Source organism: Tachypleus tridentatus, chromosome 12 (assembly GCF_004210375.1).
Source record: "Tachypleus tridentatus isolate NWPU-2018 chromosome 12, ASM421037v1, whole genome shotgun sequence".
NCBI lineage: Eukaryota > Metazoa > Arthropoda > Merostomata > Xiphosura > Limulidae > Tachypleus > Tachypleus tridentatus.
In genome coordinates, this window is record NC_134836.1 from 103,031,399 (window position 1) to 103,055,150 (window position 23,752).

General features: G+C 32.2%; 1 protein-coding gene across 3 annotated transcripts; it reads left to right on the forward strand.

Moving 5' to 3' along the window:
* Positions 1-1,568: 1,568 nt before the first annotated feature.
* On the forward strand, positions 1,569-22,953 carry LOC143234192 (kinetochore protein Spc25-like). Of its 3 annotated transcripts, none has more exons than XM_076471353.1 (7): positions 1,569-1,679; positions 4,781-4,958; positions 12,974-13,039; positions 14,610-14,756; positions 17,995-18,099; positions 21,639-21,737; positions 22,642-22,953. In XM_076471353.1, the coding sequence occupies exons 1-7, from the start codon at positions 1,584-1,586 to the stop codon at positions 22,758-22,760; spliced, it is 810 nt and encodes a 269-aa protein (XP_076327468.1). In that variant the 5' UTR covers positions 1,569-1,583; the 3' UTR covers positions 22,761-22,953. The 3 variants fall into 3 exon arrangements, with proteins under 3 accessions (XP_076327468.1, XP_076327470.1, XP_076327469.1); XM_076471355.1 differs by having other exon boundaries at positions 1,662-1,817; XM_076471354.1 differs by lacking the exon at positions 1,569-1,679 and adding an exon at positions 1,868-1,986.
* The last annotated feature ends 799 nt before the right edge of the window (positions 22,954-23,752 follow it).

The following is a 23,752-nucleotide window of genomic DNA, read 5'->3' on the forward strand; positions in this document are numbered from 1 at the left end:
ACGGACCCTCATTAAGACCATGGGCTCTGGGATTGAGCTCCCCTAATCTCTACCTAAATACGCCAATGCTTACTGTAGAACAAGTTGAGAAGTTCTGTTGATAAGTTATTCAGTAATTGAAAAGTTCGAAGTGAGACAAAATTATTTTTTATTGTAACATTTCCAAACGTAATTTCAATTACAATGTCAGCTAATATTTCTGAAATATGTATTTCTTATGGCTAAGCGACATAATAAATACTAATGATAGTAACACTTTCAAAATTCGTTCCCTTACAACTAGTTCACATTCCATTGCTACCAAAAATATAAAAAATCGCTCTATACACTTTGAGACTGTGAATGCATTATTAGAATGACGATAAAATCTTATCCTTTGGTCTGACAAGCGTAGCTCAATAATTCATCTAATCTGTCATTTTAAAATTCGAGATGACTTGTGCAGATCATCCTTATGTAACTTTGGTCGAAATTCAGCAAACAAACATACTACTCGTGTTCATAGGAGCTATTTTAATTGCAGTATTAACCCCTAAAAGTTTTAATACAAAGTTACTAAATAATAATAACTAGAATACCAAACATCCGCCTTATTTGCATTTTGCCCACCATTTTAGAAGCACGGATTCTACGGTTGTAAGTCCGCAGACATACCGTTGTATCACTGTGGAGCAGGGCCCGGCATGGCCAAGCGTGTTAAGGCGTGCGACTTGTAATCTGAGGGTCGCGGGTTCGCATCCCCGTCGCGCCAAACATGCTCGCCCTTTCAGCCGTGGAGGCGTTATAATGTGACGGTCAATCTCACTATTCGTTGGCAAAAGAGTAGCCCAAGAGTTGGCGGTGGGTGGTGATGACTAGCTGCCTTCCCTCTAGCCTTACACTGCTAAATTAGGGACGGCTAGCACAGATAGCCCTCGAGTAGCTTTGTGCGAAATTTCAAAACAAACAAACAAACACTGTGGACCAAGTCCGGGAAGAGAGACTATTGGTGATATTGGAAATCAACTTTATTTAATAACTTATGAAATATATTTGCGGAACAGAAGTCAATTTAACCAATATATAATTAATTCTGTGTTTTATAATTGAATATGTACAAAATACCTGAGCTAAATGTACCCTTAAACATCTTATAATACAGGTGTGCTGTGAACCATAAATTAGAATTTTAGAGCACCGTCTCAGTCACTGGTCGCCTATTGGTCAGTAAAGCTTTTTTGCTATTATTGTTATTTCGTCATTTTCCTGAATTAAACTAAGTTTGTGTAGTATTATTAGAATAATATAAGCTCTTGATGACGAGAAACCCACATAAAATAAAAATATATCTCAGAACGGCTGGTATGGGTATTAACACTTTTATTGATAAGGAGAGAACAACCTGAAGATGACCTAGGAAGGTCGAAACGTTGTTCTCTCCTTATCAATAAAAGTGTTAATATCCATACCAGCCGCTCTAAGATACCACACTATAAGCTGTTCATATTATTTAAAGTATGTTGTAAGTTGCTCTTTATTTTTAAGATAGGATATATTTCTTCTTTTTCGCTTTGTTTCTTTATTATTATTTGAAAATTACTTTAATGAAAGCAGTCTGTCATAACAGCAACGAGAATGTTTTTAAATCATTGGCAGCCGGAGTAGCTAAAACAGATAATTTCATTGGTTACAGTCTATGGGTAAGATTCGTACGCGGTGTTTTCAAGGTAGTGATAGGCTTAAACATTCTCAGTCAGTTGCTTCTTTGAACACATTTTATTCAGTATCGTTTAGTCATAAAACCAAGGATTGCATATAAAAGTTATTTAAGTGTTTAGGTAGGAAATGTTTATTTAAGTAATAAATATTCACTTTTTTCAAACTAGAAATTATTGTTAATTTTAGGTGTGGTTTAATAATGAGTTACAGCTTTACTAAGGTGAATTAGTGATTGTTCGCTAGTTGATGTTTTTGTTGCTGCTCAATAGTCCTAGTATTAGTGTTGATGTGAGTTTTAGTTATTTTAATATTTAGATCTGAAACATCAACTGAGTTGTTAATTCGTGTCTGAATATAATTTAAGGACGAAAACATTTAGTAAAACTTGTACTAATATTGGTACTGATCTAATAGAACTAGAAGCGATATTGTATTATACTTGTACGTTCAGTAATAATTGTGCAGTTAACTGAATATTAATTAACATTTGATCATAATACTAGTAGTAGTGTTAAAAGCCATGGACAGGTTCTAACTTTTAAATTCAATGTTTCATTTACTTCGTTCATCTCTTAATTTAAAGCATAAAACTGAGCTTTCAGAATTCAAAGTAGCATTTTATGCTTGTGTGAAGTTAGCTTCTTGAGAATGTGAAATACCAGTTTTATAATTCGTCTTTGATTCAGTGTATTGTAACACTATTATTAAAAATAGTTGAGTATGATTTATAAGCTTCTAGTTAAATAATTTGCTCCATGTAACCAAAATTTTAAATATTTTCTATAGCTGTGTTTTCTAAAATGCAGTTGCAGATTAAAATACCACATCTTGCACTCGTTACCACAGAATATTAAAGAGAACTAGCCTAATTGCTGTGTTAATTCTGTTGGAAAACCTATCGTATAAGTATTTTAACCTACCTAGTGTGTCTAATGCAGTTTGCAGTAGACAATAAATTTGATGAAACCATTACATATCTCAGACATAGAATGTGTTTTGTTCGTTTAGTCTAACAGTGTGGGTTATTCAATCAGCAGTTAGTTCCAAACTATTCCACTGTGGTGGCACTCTGCATGTACTGTAGATTACCCATTTTCTAATGCGAATATCTAGCCATTCCTACCTGGCATTGCCCAGGTATTGCTTAAACAGAGGGCCATTGTTTAGCTATTCTTAAGCAGAAATAATTAAAATTTAGCTTTTCATTCAATGGTTCAAGTTTTACTTTGATGGCATAACAGCATATTCCAAATGTTTTTTACTTTCCATTTCTTAGCACTACAGTGCCTACAATCAGTTTTCATGGTTCCATTTTGTATTGTTGGGTGAGATGCATAATCTTTTCTGTGATTGTAGATGAAGGCAGCTTTTTCCCCATTTTGGACCTTGCTCAAAATATCTTTCTATATTTTTTTGCCAGTGAAAGTTTTGTTTTTCAAAGTTGCCACTCTCCCTCAGTCTCAGTTTGATAATGAGCAGCTTGTCAAGGCACGTTTCCCTTTTGTGTGTATTTTACTCAAAATAAAGTGAATAGAAACGAACTTATTTTTATAGAACTTCATGGGATCAACTTGGGATCAAATTATATAAAACATTAGTTTTGTTTGTCAGTAGATATGACACCAGTTGATGGATTTTATCTGACATCAAAACAGCAGCGCACATCTTTATAAAATACACATACATTATTCTGATATCATTTCAATTTACATTGGACCAAAGATCTTGTCTGTCTTCTGTGGAGAAAATAAGATTACATGTTTTTATTGACACTGAAAATGTGACATAACAGATATTAAGCCCAAGTATGCTGGTTCCATGTCTTTATACATCTACTATCACAGAAAAGTTTGAAGAAACATAGCAGCCTGGCATGGCCAGGTAGTTAAGGCACTTGATTTGGGTTGCAGGTTTGAATCATTGTCACACGAAACATGCTCATCCATTTAGCCATTGCTCATTATAATGTGACAGTCAATCCTACTATTTGTGGGTAAAAGAGTAGCCCAAGAGTTGGCAGTGGGTGGTGATGACTAGCTGCTTTCCCTCTTGTCTTACAGTGTTAAATTATGGACGGCTAGCACAGATAGCCCTCGTTTAGCTTTGTGCAAATTTCAGAAGAAACCATATTAAATTGTACTATTATTACACACAGATTGAAGAAACAAAATTGTTGAATAGAGATGTAAATAAAATCCAGATGGACATGATAAGGATTATTTTCACATTAATTTGCTTAATATGAATATTGACTTTGAACCATGATGTCATAATGAAAATAGAATACACTAATTTTGTGAAAAGGCTAAAACTTGTTCCTCTTCCACATCAAACAAGTGGAGTGCCACCAAGCCTGTTCATCTTATGGAATCCAGCTGTAATATATAATTATGTATATATCTACCATTACAGCTAGTGAGCTAAACTCTTTGTATACCAGTGTGGAAATGTATATTTAGAGTTGGGTATTATGAAATGAACATTTTTTTTAATGCATATTTTGTTTTAAATAAATTGTTATGGCAACATACTAAACTGAGGCTACTTTTCCACCTTCATAGGTTCCAGGGCATTTTGGATGATCAAAATTTTACTTCCAGAAAAAGTTTTATTTTTTGTGATTTGGCCCCTTTTTGTCACTGATTGTAGTTGACTAATTTAAAAATGAGTTATTTTCTAATCTTAATATTTGCTTACTCTAAAAGCACAAGTGCCTGCTGTTAATATTTTAAAAAAAGTTTCAATAAGAAAAGCAAATTAAATGAGAAATTTAATAAAAGTGTCAAATGGATTAATAGTACTATTGTACTTTTGTATTTTTATTGTTAATATATGGTTGTTTTAAATTTGTTTTTCTTGTATACAGTATAACATTAACTGATTTTAAATATTGATATATCTCAGAATGGTTAACCTGAAGATGACCAAGGAAGGTTGAAACATTGTTCTCTGCTTTATCAATAAAAATGTTAATACCCATACCAGTGGGTTTCTTGTCATCAAGAATGTTTTAAATATTGTTTTTTAGAGTATTAATCTAGTCCTCAGTGATTTTGATTTTATTTGATTTTTTTTTTCACAGATAACAAGTATAAACCCAGTGGATTTTATAATAATGAGTTTGTGTGAAAACTTGACAGAAAACTTTAATTTCCATTTGGTCTCAACAGAGAAGAGCATAAGTGACGAACTTGACAAATGTCAGCAAAATGCATTGATGTGTTTACAGTGCTTTACAAACAGTGAAAAGCACTGGGATAGTAAGTAAATATTTTGAATTGACTTACTGAATAGTAATTTGCACAAGGCCTAGGATAAAATTTTAATTCAGTTCACTCATAATTTCAACAAATATTTGTGTTATTGTTGTTGAAAACGTTAAATATTCTGTATGTTTATTTTAAGAAGAGTGAAACAATATTTATCTTTTACAGTTTTATTAGTAATGTGATTTGTTATAGACAAATAAATTAATTTTCTCTCATGTATAATTTCTCATTGTATTAATAATTTTGGACTGATTTTCAAAACATGTAAATCTGTTTCACTTATACTATTCAGATATTTTCTTTGACATTCCATATATATATATATATATATATGGTTACAAAAGTTAACTGGTTTTTCATATGCTGGTCTTTTACTATTTTCAAATTATAAATGCAATATAGGATATTTTGTGACACAAGTGGCAAGTTTATTACTACATACGTTTTATATATTGGTCATTTCTTAAGTGTTTTTATTGATGGCCAAGAAAAACTTGTTCTTATGCTGGTCTATAAGAACAAAAGTGATGAAGTTTTGGTTTTGTTGAATAAGTTGTTTTTGAAGGTTTGATAAAGTTGACATTAATTTTTCAGGTACCAAGAAAATTTATCCTGCCTTTTACCAGATCTTTATCTTTCCTGTTATATTCAGAATACACAAATATAACATTTAAGGAATTCAAAGGGCCTATTAGCTCCTTTAAACTATCCTATTCACTTAAGAGGAAAAAACTTGTGTCCCTCCATGATAATTCAAATATTTATGGAGCTTTCTGTTAAATTTACTTTATCCACCACATCTGAAGGTGACTCCATTTCAAAGGCCAGACACCCTGTTAGGAAATTAAAATGTTCAAACTAAAGACAATTCTTGCTTTCAAAATTCATGTTTATGTCCTTGAGTTCTACTGTTCTCACCTTTAACTTTGAAACAATATGATGCATCATCATTATCAGTTCTCTTTAAAATGTTAAACACCTCAATCAGATCCCCTCTAACTCTTCTTTTTTTCAAGAAAAAACAATTTCAGAGATCTTGATATCTCTTCGTATGACAACCTTTTCATTCAAGGGACCATTCTTGTAGCCCTCTTCTGAACCCTTTCCAACACTTCAGTTTTTTTTCTAATGTAAGAAACTCAAGACTGAACATAGTACTCCAAATGAGGCTTAACCATTGTATTATAGAATGAAATGGTAACCTGATTGGACTTGTATACAATATTTCTTTATGTACAGCCCCAAATCTTAATTACCCTACCACTATTAACAGTATACTGCTTTGACAGTTTAAGAAAATCATCTAAAACATGAATTTTGTTTTTCGCATAACACTGTTGAAATTACCTCTATTAAAAATTATACTTAAAATTATGATTATCTTTATTGCAGATAATTAAAGCTTTCTACCATTTATTTGCCAAACTCTCCAAATTATTTCCATCCTTTTTGAAAGTAGCAACATTGCCCCCACAACTCCCCTCAGTGTGGATTCCTGTAGATGGTGAAGGGGCCTCCCAGGGAAGGTTCTGTTCTTTCAGTTTACCTCCTCTGGGATCTAAACACCCACCCACGTGTTTGCCGTGCGTAGAAATTCGTGAAGAGGAGGAGAGGATCCTGGTGGTTGAGGGGTCCAACCCTAACACACCACTTTGGCCTTGAATTCCTGTAGATGGGCAGCCTTGGGGTGGCCTTCCTTGGTTCAGTTGGTTGGTCCATTTGGGCTAGGGTCAACTAAGTACCAAAGTTGGATGTCCTTAACAGGTGTTGTGGACATTATATTTGATGTTGGTGTTTGGGTATAGTGCTCATGAAACCGTGGCATTGCTGCAGTGTCCTTGTTTGATATTGTAGTGTGTTTTCTAATGTTTCCCACTGTCCCTATCTACTATCTAGCAAAACCACAGCCAAGGGAACAGGCTTGGAGAAATCAGGGCTTCTTGGTGAGTGGGGTCAGTGGGCACCAAAATTTCCTTCTCTTTATTATGGATACTCCAATTAAAAATCTCAATAAAATAGTGAAAAAAACTGTCTATAGGTAAATTACTATGTTTTGAAGATTCTGAGAAGCAATCCTCGCCATTTGTACCACTTTCTTATATTGCATTCACTTTCAGACAAACCTTTAGGGCAAATGTCTCCCTTTTTCATTCAGAAGGTACTAGAGTCACTTGCTGGCTCTCCAAAGTCAGTAAAGAAGCTTTGATCTGGTGACATATTGGTGGAAAAATCCACATCTCCACACAGTGAACTTCTCTTGCATTCAAAGGCAATTGGGGATATACCTATTGAGGTTACACCTCATGCTACTTTGAATTCATCACAAGGAGTTATTGTTGAGAAGGATTTGAAGAACATCCCCGGAGTTGGAGATTCTCACTGGTTTCTCCAAGGAGTTTCTGCAGTGATGTCTATATCCACTTGCAAAGATGGAATTATGGTGCTGACCAATGTCCTCATTCTCACATTTACGTCACCACGTCTGCCTGCCACCATCAAAGGAGGTTATCTTGCATGCGTGCCATTTTTCCGCTGAAACGCGGATTTCCGTGGTTTTCAAATGGCCAGTGATCACCCACGAGATTCGTGTAAATTCAAGGAGAAAATATGAGCGATTTGGGTGCCGGGTAGGTGGTTTTTGAGGAGAAATCGTATTTTTTCAATGTTTATTGCAGAAAAAAAAAAATTTGACCGCCATCTTGAAGGCAGTCTCGTTTCGTCTCGTTGTCTGGTATCGTGTGCATACCAGACGATAAAATATTCTCTACGCTCCAAAGAAACAACAGCGATTGAAATGTTTAAAAGGAAAGATGTTCATTTTGATCCTGTAGACAAGAGAATGTGTAAGGACATTAGATCAGCAGCTTCAAAGTATACCTCAAAGCTGAGGGAGAATCAGAAGAAAAGGGCAGAAAGGCTTAAGGCCTATGGTTCTGTGAAATCTGGCCCAGCCACCTTGGCTAAAGAAAAAGTCCAGAAAGCTGCAGAGGCACAGAGAGCTGCCCATTCAGAGAAGGAGAGAAAAAAAGCTCGAAGAGAGCACTGGAAACCCTTGTCTCGAAAAAAGAGGAAAGTAGCCAAAATTGATTAAAGGAAATTAAGTGATTTGAAATTTGACTGTAATTTATGCAGCAGAGCAGAAGTTGATATCAGTGACTGAAAAACATTTTATTATTATCTGCAACATATAGTGCCAGTGGTTTATTTTAAAGCATATCATTAATTTTATTTTGAAGCAATGCCAAAGCTTTCCTTGATTTGCTGTTTCAGTTTGTATTGTGAAAGAATGAAAAATATACTGATATTGAGGTACCAGTAATTTACTGACAAGATTGTATAGATGAACAAGTTTTACTGTAGGTAGTCATGTAGAGTAATTTTAAGTAATTTGAAATTTTAATGGAATACATGCAGCAGAGCAGTAGTTGTTGATGTCAGTGACTGTACAAAATTTAATTTCTGAGGCATATCACTGATATCAGTAGTTTAATATTGAACCATATCAGTAGTTGAATTTTTAAGCAATGTCATAGCTTTCCTTCATATGCTGTTTTAGTTTGTATTGTCAATTTGTGAAAGAATGGAAAATTCACTGACATTAAGGTACCAGTAGTATAATGACAAGATTGCATAGATGAACAATTTGAACTGTAGGTAGTCATGATTAGTCAAAAGAGTAATTTTATGTGATTTGAAAATTGTATGGAACATATGCAGCAGAGAAGTAGTTATTGGCAATGACTGTAAAACATTTAATTGGCAGCATACCAGTAGTTGATGATGATGATGTTATTGATGACAAAAAAGGATAATAATGAAATGATTTGTATTTGAAATATTTACTGAGTTATTTTGGCTTTATTAACTCATATTACTAATATATTTTGATTTAGAAAAAAATTAAACTGAATAAATAGCAAATAAACAATCTTAAATTTCATTTATTTACTTTTTATTTTATTTGTTAATTTTAGATATTTTGATATATCTTCTAAAAAATGAATGCAAATCAAATGAATAAATCAATCTGCTAAAAACTGTAAATGAAAGTTAGTTTTTATTAGTTTGATTTAGTCTTTTAATTTCCTTTTGTTATTTTATACGATATATATTGTGTACTTTTCTAACATTGCAATGTCAAAAAACATAAAGAAATTGTGTCCCAGATTGCACCAAATCACACCAAATAGCATCCATTTTTTAAAAATTTCCCGGGCGGGCATGCCCCCGGACCCCCTAGTCAGGCGCGGCTGCACCATGCTGTGGCCCCAGACTATATACCTTTTCCTCTTTTTTTCATAAATGTCATTGGCATGCCTGATCTTCAGTGCAGAATATGGCCATACATTCAAAACCCTCTCTGATGTTTCCAGTGTCAATGGTTCAAATATTCAAAGACATCATGTTGTGGTTCCTTGATGTGTACTCGTTGCAGTGGCAAGGACCACGATGCCTACGAATGTGAAACAGACCCTCATTACATCAATTGCAATGGCTCTTGCCCATTCTACTTTTGTTCTTGCCCTAAATGGTTGGAAGAAAAAGAGGTACAGCATTTGAAAATGATTCATAACATTACTTATTCTGAAGCTCAAAAATTGCTGTCCACCACCTCATCTCGGACGTATGCTGCTGCACTTTTTTCCATAACTAAAGTGAGAGTACAGACAGATCTCTCTGTGCCTCCAAGAGAATTGTTCTCAAAACAAATGAAAAGCCTTTTGACCTCCATGATGAATCAACTTTTACACCCATCTCTGTCCCTTACATACATTCCAATAAAACCCCAAGATGCACATCCTTTGGTTTTGGGTACAGGCATTTCCTCAGATACATCTTCTTCTCTCCCCCCGAGATGTAAAACAATCATTTGTTTGCATCTTCAGTCACTGGAATCCCCTTCCAACAACAAAGACCTGCCCAATCAACCCAGGGCATGTTCCTTGGAGGTCGATAGACCTCCCTTGAATAAGGACAGTAAGGAAAAAAGATGTGGCCATGAGGTTTGCCATGGGTTTTCATGGATCACATAGAAGCTAAACAGTACTCAAACTGCATTATTTATACTGACTCGCTTAGTTCTCTACTGGCCGTGGAATCGCTTCACATTGGTTCACACCCTGTTCTTGACGATATTCAAAACCGACTGGCCCATTTATCTTTAACATCTACTTCTATCCAGTTTTTCTGGATACTGGGCCATGTTGGTATTTGCAGGAATGAGCTCACCAACACTGCAGCTAAGTCTGTCTGCTCTGGCACTATCACTGCTGTGCCTTTTCCATACATAGACAATGGTCCTGTGTTCAAGACTTGGCTCCGTGTCAGCTGGTAGTCGACTTGGAGTGAGCAATGCGAAAACAAGCTTTTCCAAATAAAACTCTATATTGGACTTTGGCTGTCTTGCTTCTGTAAGGATCAGAAAGAGGAAGTTGTTCTAATTAGACTACTCATTGATCAGTTTTTTAACTCGTTTTCTTTTATCTAGAACTGATGCACTAGTGTGTAATTTGTGTAACACTCAGATCTCAATAAGCCACATTTTACTTTCTTGTCATCATTACGACTCTCAACAATGCCACCATTTTAAGCATGTTCTGTCCCAAGGTTTGTCCATATCATTAGACAGTGTTATTGGTGATGGTGACACTGTCCACCTGGGTAATGTTTTTAGTTTTTTAAAGGCCACTAATCTTTTTAATGCCATTTAAGTTTTTTAATTTATACATTACATATTTTTAATATGGCTCCCTTTTAAAAATCATTCATTCATCAAAAAATTCATCTAGTTTGATTTGAAATTAGAAACTGGCCGTAACATTAAATAACTTGAAACTGGGACTGGAAAGGCCAACTTCAGGTGACTAACATTGCTGTTTGAACTATCTGTTAGTCATCCTGGTGAGTTATTATTATAAATTTGCTACATGCCATTTAAAACCATTTTAATACTTTCCTTTTTGAAAATGGCCATAATGTCAAATAACTTGGAACCAGGACTGGAAAGGCCAACTTCAGGTGACTGATGGTGGTTTTTGTACTTATCTGTTAGTCTTCCTGGCGAGTTATGATTATTACAGTCATGTTATAGAAAGTCCTTTACAACTTGAATTACTGTAGTTTTTCTCTTGATGTTGTAGACTAGATGTAAACATTGGTTTTATGCTATTTATGTTTGTTTTTTAATTTTGTTTTGGTTTACCTTAATTTCCTTTTATGAATTTTACTAAATTTACTTTTAACATTTTACCAGATGTTTGGTGCAGATAGCCTAGCTGCTTTGTGCCATAAAATGCTAAATCAACCAACCAACAATCAGCCATCACAATTAGCTATAGCAAAAACCTTAATATTGTCACTAAATTTAAGCAAGTTATTGACCATTGCATCATCTTTGTCATTTAGGTAAATCAGAAGGAGCAAAGACTAACAATGAGCCCTGTGGTACCTCACTTGCTACATTAATTCAGTTTGACTGAACTTTGATAACAAAACTTTGCTTCCTTCATGCTATGTATATTTCAATACAAAGAGCCATTATATCTCCCATATCCACAGAGATCATTTTGTAATATGGCACTTTTCAGATAGTTTCTGAAAATCTAGATATACCAAATTCATACCATTATCCTAATCGACATAAGCAAAAAATAAAAAAAGTGCCAAGGTAAGAAATTAGGGGCCTTTATCTTATCAAGTCCAAGATAATCATGTATGCTTCAATAAGATCAATTTTTACCTTTCTCAAGAGAAATGAGAGATCTTAACCTAATCCAAATGAAATCTTTTGTAATTGCTTACTGCTGCCTGTATTTATGCATTCTCATCTGTTATGTGACACTCCAACTTTGCTTACCACATTTGGTATAAAATTTTTGTGGGTCCCCTCTTTTGATGGTCCTGGTTTCCAAAGTTGATTCATATTTCTTTGATTTTCAGTACTATAAAGTACAAGGGATAATCATGTCTTGAAAAGTCTAAATCTTCAGTGTGAACACATCTTTGTTTTTAATTTATGAATATTTTGCTTTAGAAAGGGCAGTTGCATACCATTTCCAAAATCAATCAACTTTCAATGGCACCACACCACCTAAGAAACATCAATGTCAAAATATAGTTCTGATACACTTTGTACCACTGTGCATTTTTTAAATTCAGTCTTGGGTGTAACCTGACTTGCACATCTAAAATTATTTTGATGTAATGTACTCAACGTACAGTATTCTTTGAAACTTTTGCTGGATATGTATGTGAACATAAATGGTATATTTAATTTTGTGGCTTTCAGCAGTTATTGGTATCTGTTTTGAAAAGTAATTCCCTAGGAACATTAGTTTTTAAAAATAGTCATTTTAAAAATGAGACTATCATTACTCTATTTTTGTCAACAAGTGCAGAGGTTATAAATTTTACTCTACTTTCTGTGGCACTGAGATTTTCTATTAGCATTTGTAAAAAAACCAAAAAAGTATGAATAACAAAAAAATTCATGAGTCCACTTGATAACTTTCAAATAGGCCAGGTGGTTGAGGTACTCAACTTGTTATCCAAGGATTGCGGGTTCGAATTCCAGTCACACTAATGATGCTCGCCCTTTCAGCTATGGGGGTCATTATAATGTGGTGGTCGATCCAACTGTTTGTTGGTAAAAGAGTAGCCCAAGGGTTGGCAGTGGGTGGTGATGACTAGCTGCCTTCCCTGTAGTTTTACACTGCTAAATTATGGATGGCTAGTGCAGATAGCCCTTGTGTAGCTTTGTGCAAAATTCAAAAGAAACCAAACTTGCAAATAATTGAGTTGTTTCAGAAACAAAAAAAATTTTAAAGTTTGTTTGTTTTTAAGTAGAGAATACAATTTTTTTTAAGTCGTGTCATTTCTGAAATTGTTTTGTTGTTAGTAATTGACAAGTAATGGAGTTGATCATTCATTAGCAAAAAATCTTAATGTAGATACCAAAGAAAAGTTATAAAGTGTAACAGTGTTTGTATTTTTGATCACTGTTTCAGATGAGAAACAAGCAACAGAGAAACAACTACAGACAATCAAGGAAGAAGTAATAGAAAAGAAAAAAGGTACAACTAGATAATGAATTTATGACACTTTTATAACTATTTGTACAAGAAATTTCATCAGTGGCTTATAAATAGGTGGGAATTGCTCTGTGACCAAGGTGTATCTCTTTAAGACACATCAATAAGTTTTTAAGATGTGCATACCAGTTTTTCATGAAATGGGAAAATAATACTTGAAAAACAATAAAAATTGTGATAATTCCTATTGTATGGGAGCCTGTAGGATATATCAAAAATTATATAATACAGTTGAGAAAGAATTAAATAAATGGGAAAATAATATTTGCCAATGATGAAAATAAGACTTGATTATATGGTGAGTCTGTAGGATCTATGAAACCTATGAATAATTGTTCAAGTTTTATATAAAATTAGAAAATAAGACTTGATGCCAATAAAAATAACTCAAGTTTCTTTTTTAACCTTGTATTTCAAGTTTCTTTTTTAACCTTGTATTTCAAGTTTCTTTTTTAACCTTGTATTTCAATATTTATTGACCGAGCATCTTTTCTTTTGAAGCCATTTCCAAGCTAACTCATATATAATAAAGAAAAAAGTTTTAAATGATATTCAGTAAACACATGTTTATAGAAATAATGCATCACCTGCTATTACAAAAAATGTTTAGGAATATTAATATATTTTTCTAACAGTGTTGGATACTTACAGGGACAAATGATTTTCCAAATTTGAAAAGTTGCTCAGAAAGTAATAGATAAGTAGAGGAAAAATGATTTGTTTTTTATCTTTATGTGCTGAAGTATAGATATAATTATATGCTTACTTCTGAATCACTCCTATAGCATGAAAGAAACTGCTTTAACTTTTGATGTTATATAATCCATTATACTGTTCTGAACAAAAACTTGAGCAAAATGGTAGAAACATTCATTAAAAGTAGATAAATATCTTGCTGGATTTTTTTTTGTAATACTGTTTTTGCATAGTAGGGTAGGACATCACTCAAATATTCACTCTCTAACACTTTGCTGACTGTTAAGAACATTTTGAGTTCCCAGGTATGTGGACACATTTCTTGACATTTTCAACAATATTTGTGACAGTTGAGAGTGCAGAATACTAATTTTTAAAAGTGAATATAGTAATAATAAGCTACTTAGGAAGTTTGAATCAAGAAAGACAGATGGGACAGTAATTCTGTCCATTGAGTGAAAAATGTCAGGAAAACAATCTTCAAAGAAGCCACTGATGGCTTCATCATGCAGAAGGTACAAATGTAAGATATCAATTGATGAAATTTGGAATGACTATTGAATTACAAAAAATCTTAATTATTGTGTCATCTATTGTTTAAAAATATTATTTGATGTTAAATAATTCAGAAACAGAAAAAAGACTGGAGAATAAATTACAGGAAAGGAAATTGTCTTTTGTACATGATTGTGTGAGAGAGAGAGAGAGAGAGAGGTCTTGCTCCAAGACTTTTCAGATTTCTATTGAAATCCATAATCATCATCATAAGGTAATAAAACAGTTCCTTATGTTTAAACAACATGTTCTAGTAAAAACAACTATTTGATAAGTTTGTTCTTATTTCTCATTTATCTAGCCATAGAAGGCCAAGAAAGAAAGGTTCAAGAGCTAACCAAACTGTTACATGGCCTTCAAGAAGAGGTAGACCATGCTCATCTGGAAGAAAAGGAATTTAAAACTCTTTTACAAACACTTGAAAAAAGTCTGGAAAAGAAAAAAACAGGTCAGTTTAGATTAGGCATCAACAAATCCTGGGTGGCAGGTTGTCAAAGCAACTAAAAATTTGATTGTGATGTTCAGTTGTTTCTTCCATTTTTGTTTAAAGGGCTGTGCTAAATAGAATTAGAATCTGGAACAGTTCTCGACTCTTCAAAGTTCAGAGCTATTTTTGCATTGAGTCCTAAGTTTAACTTTGTTTCTAGAAGCTCATAGTAATCTCAGCACTTTATTTTTTAAAAATTAATAATTTCATGCTATTTGTTCTTCTATCTCTCAAATCAATGAATCAGTTTGTGTTTAGACTTAGATATAACCAAAGGCAGTTTATTCAGACAATGCTATCAAGTGTTAATTGATATCATATTATTGTTAGGATGCACTCATTGCTATGAAAGTAGATAACTATTCACTGGTGCCTTGATTTTCTGTGCTGTTCCAGACAAAACGATAACAAACAGCAAATAATTGAGGCACTTGTGTATCTAACTAATAGCTAATTGTCTAACACAAATGAAAATTTTCAATATATATTTAAGTTCCTTGTTTTGCATTACATTCTTTTTAGTGTTATTTAATCATATTATCATGAAAAGTTATAAAAGTTGTCATAATTATAAAAGCTAAGTGATTGGTCAGTCAGTTGGTCATCTTTGATTTCTCCAAATTTTTTGAGTTACAGGACTCTTAATTCTAACATTTTCTGCTATAATATTTCCCCTTTTTTATTTGCCTGCTCCACTTTTAGGTAAATTGTAATTGTTAACATATATGTATCCTAAATTTTGGTAGTTTTTCTGTTAAAGACATGGATGTACATTACATGAAAAATAAGTCAAAAAATAACATAACTCTTTTCTTGGGAATTATTACAAAAAAGCTTTTTTTTGAAAGAGACTGAAGATACTAATTATTTGTAGGGTAGAGGACAATGCATAACTGAGCAACACCACAAACAACCTGAATGTGCATCTAGTTAAAGGATGTCCACTATGTAGCACAGAACAGCAGATGACAACTGAATTTGAGTGGAATCTTTAAGAAAACTTTGGATATTTTGTGCATTTTTGTATACAATGCTTTTTAATCACAAATCAAATGAAATGAATCAAGTTTCAAGTATTTTGTATTCATGTTCTAACAGCTAAAAATAAGAGACAAAGCAAGGTTTGAACTGGCTGACTGAGGATTTGAATGCATGCCAGATTGTGTACATTAAAAACTACAGATATCATAACACCTGAACTTTTGCAAACAAACTTCATTTCTGAGAAACAGTTTCTCTAAAACATAATTTATCGTATTGAATTGTAATGGCCCAATTATATTGAGAAAATCTAGGGAAAAGAAAAAAACCCACAGATAACAGAGGTGAGGATGATCGAGGCACTATTATAGTCCTCATTTTCCAGTACAAATAGTAGTGAACATAGGTTAGGCACACCTGAGTTCTCAGTTTCTGGCTCCTAGAAGTGAAAATATTTGTCAAGGCTTGGCTTAGATAAACGTAAACCAAAAAAATTATTATTATTGTACAATCTTAATTTCCTGATTTTATAAGAAAACATTTTGACTTCTTAAATAAATTAAAGAAAAAGTTAAATGAACATTATGCTTTACATTCATATATTTGGATTCATATTTAAACATTGGCTAAAATGCTTGTTATTTAAAATGGTAATTGTACTAATTATTATGTTTCAACTAGAATGTAAACCTGGATTAACTTTTACTGCTATTGTTAAGTTATAACTTTTACTTTCTTCTCTAAAACGTTTTTTCAAGTTCTATTTATTAATAGCTTAAGCAGTTATCTTTATTTTATATGTGAAGTATTATTCTGTGAAGTTAAAATACTATAAAGAAAATGCTTTATATAAGACATTTTCACAACTCTGCACATATGTACGAGTCTTGGTAGCCACCTTGTTTTTTCAGTTTTTTTTTACTGAATTTGTTCTAGCTTCTTTTATGAGTTTGTTTCATTGTCATAGATAAAACATTGTTTTTATTTTTTAAATTTATTTCTTCACAGAACATTTTAGATAAGAACATTATCTTTTGTATATTATAATGTATCTGTGATGTTGGTTTTTAATTGTAATTAACCATTGCTTTTTTTATTTTTTGTATATTGATTTTTTGCCTATTGTTTAATTTCTAAGTATACATTTTATTTTAGTATTATAAGAATATCAGTTTCCTTTCTTTTTATAATACCTATCTATCTTAACCCCCATTAATCTACCAAAGAATACGTAATGCTTTATTTTTAACGCCCTAGAGATTTCTGGACTGTTGTTACTAAGTATCATAAAATGCTTTATTTTTAAAAAGACAAACTATTTACAGGAGAGGATATTGATATGGAAGTTATTCCAGTAGGAACTATATTTGATGGTGATAATTACATATATCATTATGTACACTGAAGTGTATAATTTAGTGGGTATACTGCACCATGTTTTGCAGATTAATTAGAGGAGTGACAAGCTTTTTGTTCTTTTTTTTGCCTGGTGTATTCTACAGTGTAAGACTATCTTACAAAAGATTGATACAAACTGTTCTGTGTAACACTGTATATTGTAATCCAGTCATCTCAATATGTTCTGGTATTGAACGAGAGTTTGCATCAGTAGTGGCATGCAGGAAGTAATGCTGAAATACTGTTATATACTCTTAGGTGAAAGCCCATTCTGGACCATGAGAAAATAATGTAATTTCAGTGTAATTATGATGTAGTTTCACGCAAGTGTTGGTTTGTCACTTCTTAGTGACTGGTACAAGTAAAAATAAATACATAATAGTAATGAACAATTTGGTGTAACATAGCCATAAAACTCTCTTCTGTGATTTTGATATGTGATGACTTAAAAACGTTAATAAGAATTACACTTGACAAACTTTATACAATTCAATTTATAGTAAAAAAAAGTTACTGTTTAAGTAACTTTATTATATGAATAGGACATGCACGTTATATCTTGGCTGACCTGAAGAGTTCTGGTATTGAGTGAAAGGCCTAATCATCTATAGCAGATTTGATGTGGGTATTATATTTTAAACATTTTTCATTATTTTCATTCCAGTTCTTATAATTACTGTTAACAAATCTTGCTATGCCAACTTAAGCATATTATGCTAAAACATGCTCTGAAGTTTAAAATTTTTTTTTGCTTTTATAAGCAACATGTGTCATAAAATTATCCACCAAGTTCTTATTTTTGGTTTAAATTACATTTTAGGTATTGAAGCCAAGGAAAAATCATCCCAGGAAGAAGCTGTAGAATGCCAAAAAGCTTTGTCTTACTTTCAGCAAAGGCTAGCATTGAAAATAAAGAGATCGAGAGGTATTTTAATAAACTTATATTGTACAAAAGTTATTATTACATAAATAATAACCTCTTATTCTATAATTATCATATTGGGATCTGTTTTTCCATTGTTCATATTGTATTTACATAGATGTTGGAAACAAAAGAGCAGTGGCAAACAAGTCTATTACAAATCTACCAAAAAAAACATTTAAATTGAAATACAAACTTTTTGGCAGGATTATTATTAAGAAAGGCTACAATAGTAGAGTGACAGTAAGCTACACTTATTTTTGTTTCAAGTGTAAAATTAAAACATTTTAGAACACCGGCTGCTGTTGTATAAAAGGTGTTTATGAATTTTCAAGTCCTAATTCAGTGAAATGTTTGACTATACAAGTATTTAATTATTAATTTCTGTAACTGTGTTTCAGTTTACATTATACATAACCAAATTTATAATGACAGAAGTTAGTTTACTTTAAATTTTCCAACTTTACTGTCTTTGAAATGTATGATTATCAGTTTAATAAACAGAATTTGTCTCGTTTTCCAATTATATAATGTTGATAGTATTTAGAAATACATGACTAAAATCAATTATAAATTTAAGGTTAGAATGTTATAAATACTTGATTCTAATCAGTTATAGGTTTTTCATTGAATTCTGGTTAATAGTATTAACACTTTCTCAACAGGTCAGAATTCAAAGTCCATGTCATCACAATTGTTGATGACATTCAAAATTTTCGTAAACTACTATTTTATGAATTAATGCAGTAAGTTTGGAAACAACTTGATTATAATTCAAACTTTAATATTATATGAGTTAATTTCCTAATTTAAAATTAAGTATTAAAAGAACTCATCTAAATATAGATTTTAGTGAGTCACGTGGCATATGGAATTCAGCAGTGTTTAAAAATTAGATATTTGTGAAAAATAGTAAGTGTATAAATTCATACAAATTAAGAACTCAGATTTCTGATCTTGACAAGCTAGAATATAAAATAAGAATCTCATATCAGTGTGAGAGGTTCCTTTGTAGTAACACCTTCTGCAGAACCCTTCTGTTTATGACTACAAAGATACATCAAATAATACATCACTTGTATATGAAAGTTTGAGTAATATACAATTATGTTACCACACAGGAACACTTCACCTCCTTAAAGACTAGAAATTAAAGTGGTATGTTTTCACTGTTTTGTATAACCGTTATACCATACCTTTTCGTATAGTTATTAACTTGTTATAGTCATATATATTTATATGGAACGTGTGTTTATAAACACTATGTATAAACAAAAACAATGAGAAAATTAGTGGTTTATATTTATTTCTTATTTAAATAGTTTATGTATATACACAGCCTGTGTTTTTCATTTTCAGAAGTTTTTGGTTTTTATTACGTGGTAGTAACATGTGACAAAAATTACTTATCCTCCATATTTATAACCTTTAGCTATGTGACTATTTTTGTCTGAAATTAATAAAAGCCCAAATATAACGATAAAGTAAATGAAAATACAAAGTATTCTTCCCTGAAAAGGAAATTGTCCTGATAAGTTTCATAATGAACAAGGTATCGCTTCCAAATAAAACATGTGGTATAGGTTGAACCAACATATATTCTCATACATATAATTTGGATAAGAAATATAAACTAATTTTTAGAAGTAATTGTCTAGTATTTTTTTTTACTCTGACACAAGCTGTTGCACAAGGTAGGGTACAATGAACTGTAAAAACATTCATAATACAACATTAAATAGTATTCTGATAAGTTGTAGCACCTCCCTACCTATGCTCAGAGGGTCAAATTAAAATTCTTTTGGAGTCAGAATTTGCAAGAACTGTTCAGCTGCCATTATGTGTATGTGAGAGTCTTGAATGTGATATAAAATGTCAGTGGTAATTTTTTTAAAACTGTGATACAGGACTAAGCAATACAATTCTGTATAATGAATGTATTTACATGATGTGTGGTTTACATTTGGAAAATATATTTGGTTACTTTTGTTTCTTATTACCACTTTAGAAAACTGAGAAAACATTCACATATTTAGCAAAACATATGGCAGAAGCTTTCACTTCAGAGAAAACAGTTGATTGTTAATTTATTTTTGAATGAAGAATTATAATTTAATCTTCTTGCTTTGGCACATGATTTATTGTTGGAAATATGTTAGCTCAGGACTTAACTTTGATCTACTATTATGGCTACTGGTTAATCTTTCAAAATATCAACTGAACTCATGACTTGTCCCTCTGATGTATGATCTGTTAACCTAGATCACATTTTTACAGATAAGTGTGAAGTTTTGTTATAGATCGTAACTTTTTTTATTTACTGGCAGGTCTAACTGAGGTGAGGACTGGGAATCACATTTCTTAAAAACTCAATATAGTAATTTTTAGAGTAGGTGGGAGTTTTCTAAACAACAAACTCCCCTCTGTTATTATATTTGCATAGAATCTGTAGACATTTGTGTATCCTTGATAAATCATGTATGATCCATACAGACGTAGTCTGAATGCAGTATTCAGGTACACTAATATCTGGATATGTACAGAGTACTATTTCAAACATGGACAGCAAGCTAGAGACATGAAGTGATACAAATCTATTCACAATGTGTTTGGAACTTATCTAGCTGCTGGTATGAAGAGCAGACTTTCAAAACATTTCTTTATTGGACAAAAATAGGAATAAATCAAGTTCAAGAAGTGTCCATCATTAGAGTTGTGCAAAGCCTTAGTGTGATATTTCACACTTAAACTAGTACCCTTTCAGTTCTGATAATCTCAAGCCATTCTGGTCTGTATTATCAGCTTGAGGAATGAGCAGACCCATTAGAATTTGTAATAAAAAAAACATACACTTTAATGTATGCAGTTTGCATGTCATAATTATGTACAAACATGCATGGAAACCTAAGAATAAGATTTAAGTATATATTCTATACTAATTAAAAATAGTGGAATTACTAGATAGTTATTACCAGATCTTCAAGGTTTCTCAAGGACATTTATTGTAATGAATATCCCTTGTCACTGTTTGTGGTTAGACTTCATATTCATCTTCAATACAAAAACAAGAGAATCATCCATAGCTGTAAAGTTTGAAATTCCTTTAGACAGGATTAGAGTAAATTAATCAGAGACCTTTTTCATTTTTGAGCAGCAGGAATACCAATTCAATTTTATTACTGTGTCTCTACCAGCCTAATTGAAATTGGGTTAGGTAGAATTAGAGTAAAGTAATCCATCACTCAAAAGTGTTTGACCTCCTGAGTTTGAAACTAATTAAATCTCAAAATCAGTAAGAGATGGAGTTACAAACTAAATGTTTGTACTTAAATTTTAAGAGATATTCTAGGAGCCCCTGGCATTTGGCTAAAAATAAAATAAAACTAGTAATGCAAGATGGTTATGTGTTCAAAACAACTAACTTTATCCAACTACTGTAATTATCATCAGTGCAGCACCAGTTTAATTTTGTCATGTGAACGAAACAGCTGGATGAAAATTAGATTTTGGGGAGAATTAACCCATTGTTTTTTTTACTTCAGATGACTGGCTCACATTTATCTTCACATCCATTGATCCAAATGATGTAGAAAGAAAGTTTAGTTTTGCTCTGAAAGTGAATGAAGGAAATCTTTTTGAAGGTAGGAGATGTCTAGAGTAGTTTCCCATATGCTTGTGATGATGAGAAACCCACTTAAAATAAAAATGTATTATCAAGACAGCTGATATGGGTATTAAGCACTTTAATAAAGTACAGAACAACTTTTTAACTGTCTTAGGTCATCTCTACTTTATTTTAATTAAAGTTCTAATTCCCATACCAGTCGTCTCAACAATCCATCTAATGCTCTATTTCTATAACAAAGATTTTTTTCTCATTATACATAATGTTTTGAGTTTCCATTATTCTTCATCAAAATTGATAAATATATGGTTTTGTCATCTTTGCATATGCTTTTCCATGGCAGTATTTCCCTTTAGGAAATAAAACATTAGAGAGAACTAGTGGTATGCTTCTATTTATGTTACTTTCATTAATAGTATTAGTTACACAAGTTAATATATTGAACTTACCTCAATCTCTTAAGCTGGACAAATGATGGAAGGTTTGGAAATTGACTGAAAATATTTTGTTGTAAACAACTGATGAAACAATACATTCTAATCTTAAGAAAAGGTGTAAACTAACTGATAAAAAGGTTGATTTTCACTTCTATTCTAAGCAGGTAGCTTACTGTGACTGGAAGTTATTGTTATTTGTTTGTCTGTCTTAATGTAGCAGTACATTTGAATTATTTTTTCATAAACAAGTTAAAAATTATCAGGCCTACCTGTACATTTATTTCTGTACTCACTGCATAAGTAGATGACACTTAAGTCACCTACTGTAAGTAACTATCAAGAAAAGAACTTATTAAACTACAAGTATGTTTTAAATCTTTGAACGTTTTTGTTCTACCCAACTGATGCATCTACTTTCAAACATTTATCATAGTATAAGTGTATATCTTGTTTCTGAAGTTAATAGGTCATTAACATTTTTAGTTCCTGGATGCGATCCACCAATCCCTGGTTTAAGTGAACTGGTTGAAGATCTGAACAGACACAACAACCTTTTAGCATTTGTTTATGTCATAAGACAAAGATTCAAGGCCTTGATCTAAATGTATAGTTTATTATAAATGACAAAATTAAGTTTTTTCATTGTTTTATTAAAAAATATTAATCAGTTTTAAGTTTAGGAGTAAAAAGTGGTTACTTAGCTTACTAAACATAAAAGTATTAATGTGCATATTTAAGTATACATTTAAAAGTACCGCAGTCTCCAAGATTAATAAAATAAATTTCCATCTCACAGGAAGTTTAGAGCTGACATCTTTCCTACTTCACCCAATTTACCACTTAAGAAATTTGTACAGGTGCATGGACTATTTAGGAAACTATCTTGAATTGGCTTAAGCATTTGTGTTATCACTTTGTGTAAAAAAGTTTAATACTTTGATATGCCACTCAATCTTGGATGTGTATATTATATTTCATTTTTAGGGTTGAAGAATATATAAGCATGTATCAATACTTATCTGTTTATTAACCAACAGTTTAACATTTGTTTCAATCACAAACTTCTCTTGAAGCATATGAGCTTGGGACACTAACTGCTCTTTGGTACCTATTGAATGTTTAATTTTATTCACATTTATTATGTGGCAACCACCATGTTAAATAATATATCTGCTAACAAATATTGAAGTTTTCAGTAAATGAATCATAAGTTCCTTTCTTAACCAGAGTAATGACTGTTTGTAAGAAGCAAGCAGAACTTCTAGCCTCTGAGCTGTCCCTTTAGAGAGAAACATCCAAATGTTTATCACCTACCATCTACTTTTTAATATAATCTAAATCTACACACGGGCAGGAGCAGTGCTCTAAGCCCTTAAATCTATGACTGGAGAGGAGCTACACGATAACCATCACATGGAGACCTTCAATCTTTCAAAGAGATTTTAAGGTTAGAGAAGTCAACCAACCCTCACTTGCAGTTATATCTGATAAGTAAGGTGGTGGAATAGTGTTTAAAGTAACACACCATTTTAGAATAGGAGGGAAGAGTACACCTTTATTGAGCAGTTATTTCTTTGGTAATGCAAGTAAGCTG

What these genes read in the sequence shown, in the direction of transcription:
- LOC143234192 (XM_076471353.1), top strand. Translation starts at nt 1,584, where the DNA reads ATGAAAGCAGTCTGTCATAACAGCAACGAGAATGTTTTTAAATCATTG. An exon ending in CAGTGAAAAGCACTGGGATA is followed by an intron (nt 4,959 to 12,973) that starts GTAAGTAAATAT and finishes TCACTGTTTCAG; the next exon opens with ATGAGAAACAAGCAACAGAG. An exon ending in TCTGGAAAAGAAAAAAACAG is followed by an intron (nt 14,757 to 17,994) that starts GTCAGTTTAGAT and finishes ATTACATTTTAG; the next exon opens with GTATTGAAGCCAAGGAAAAA.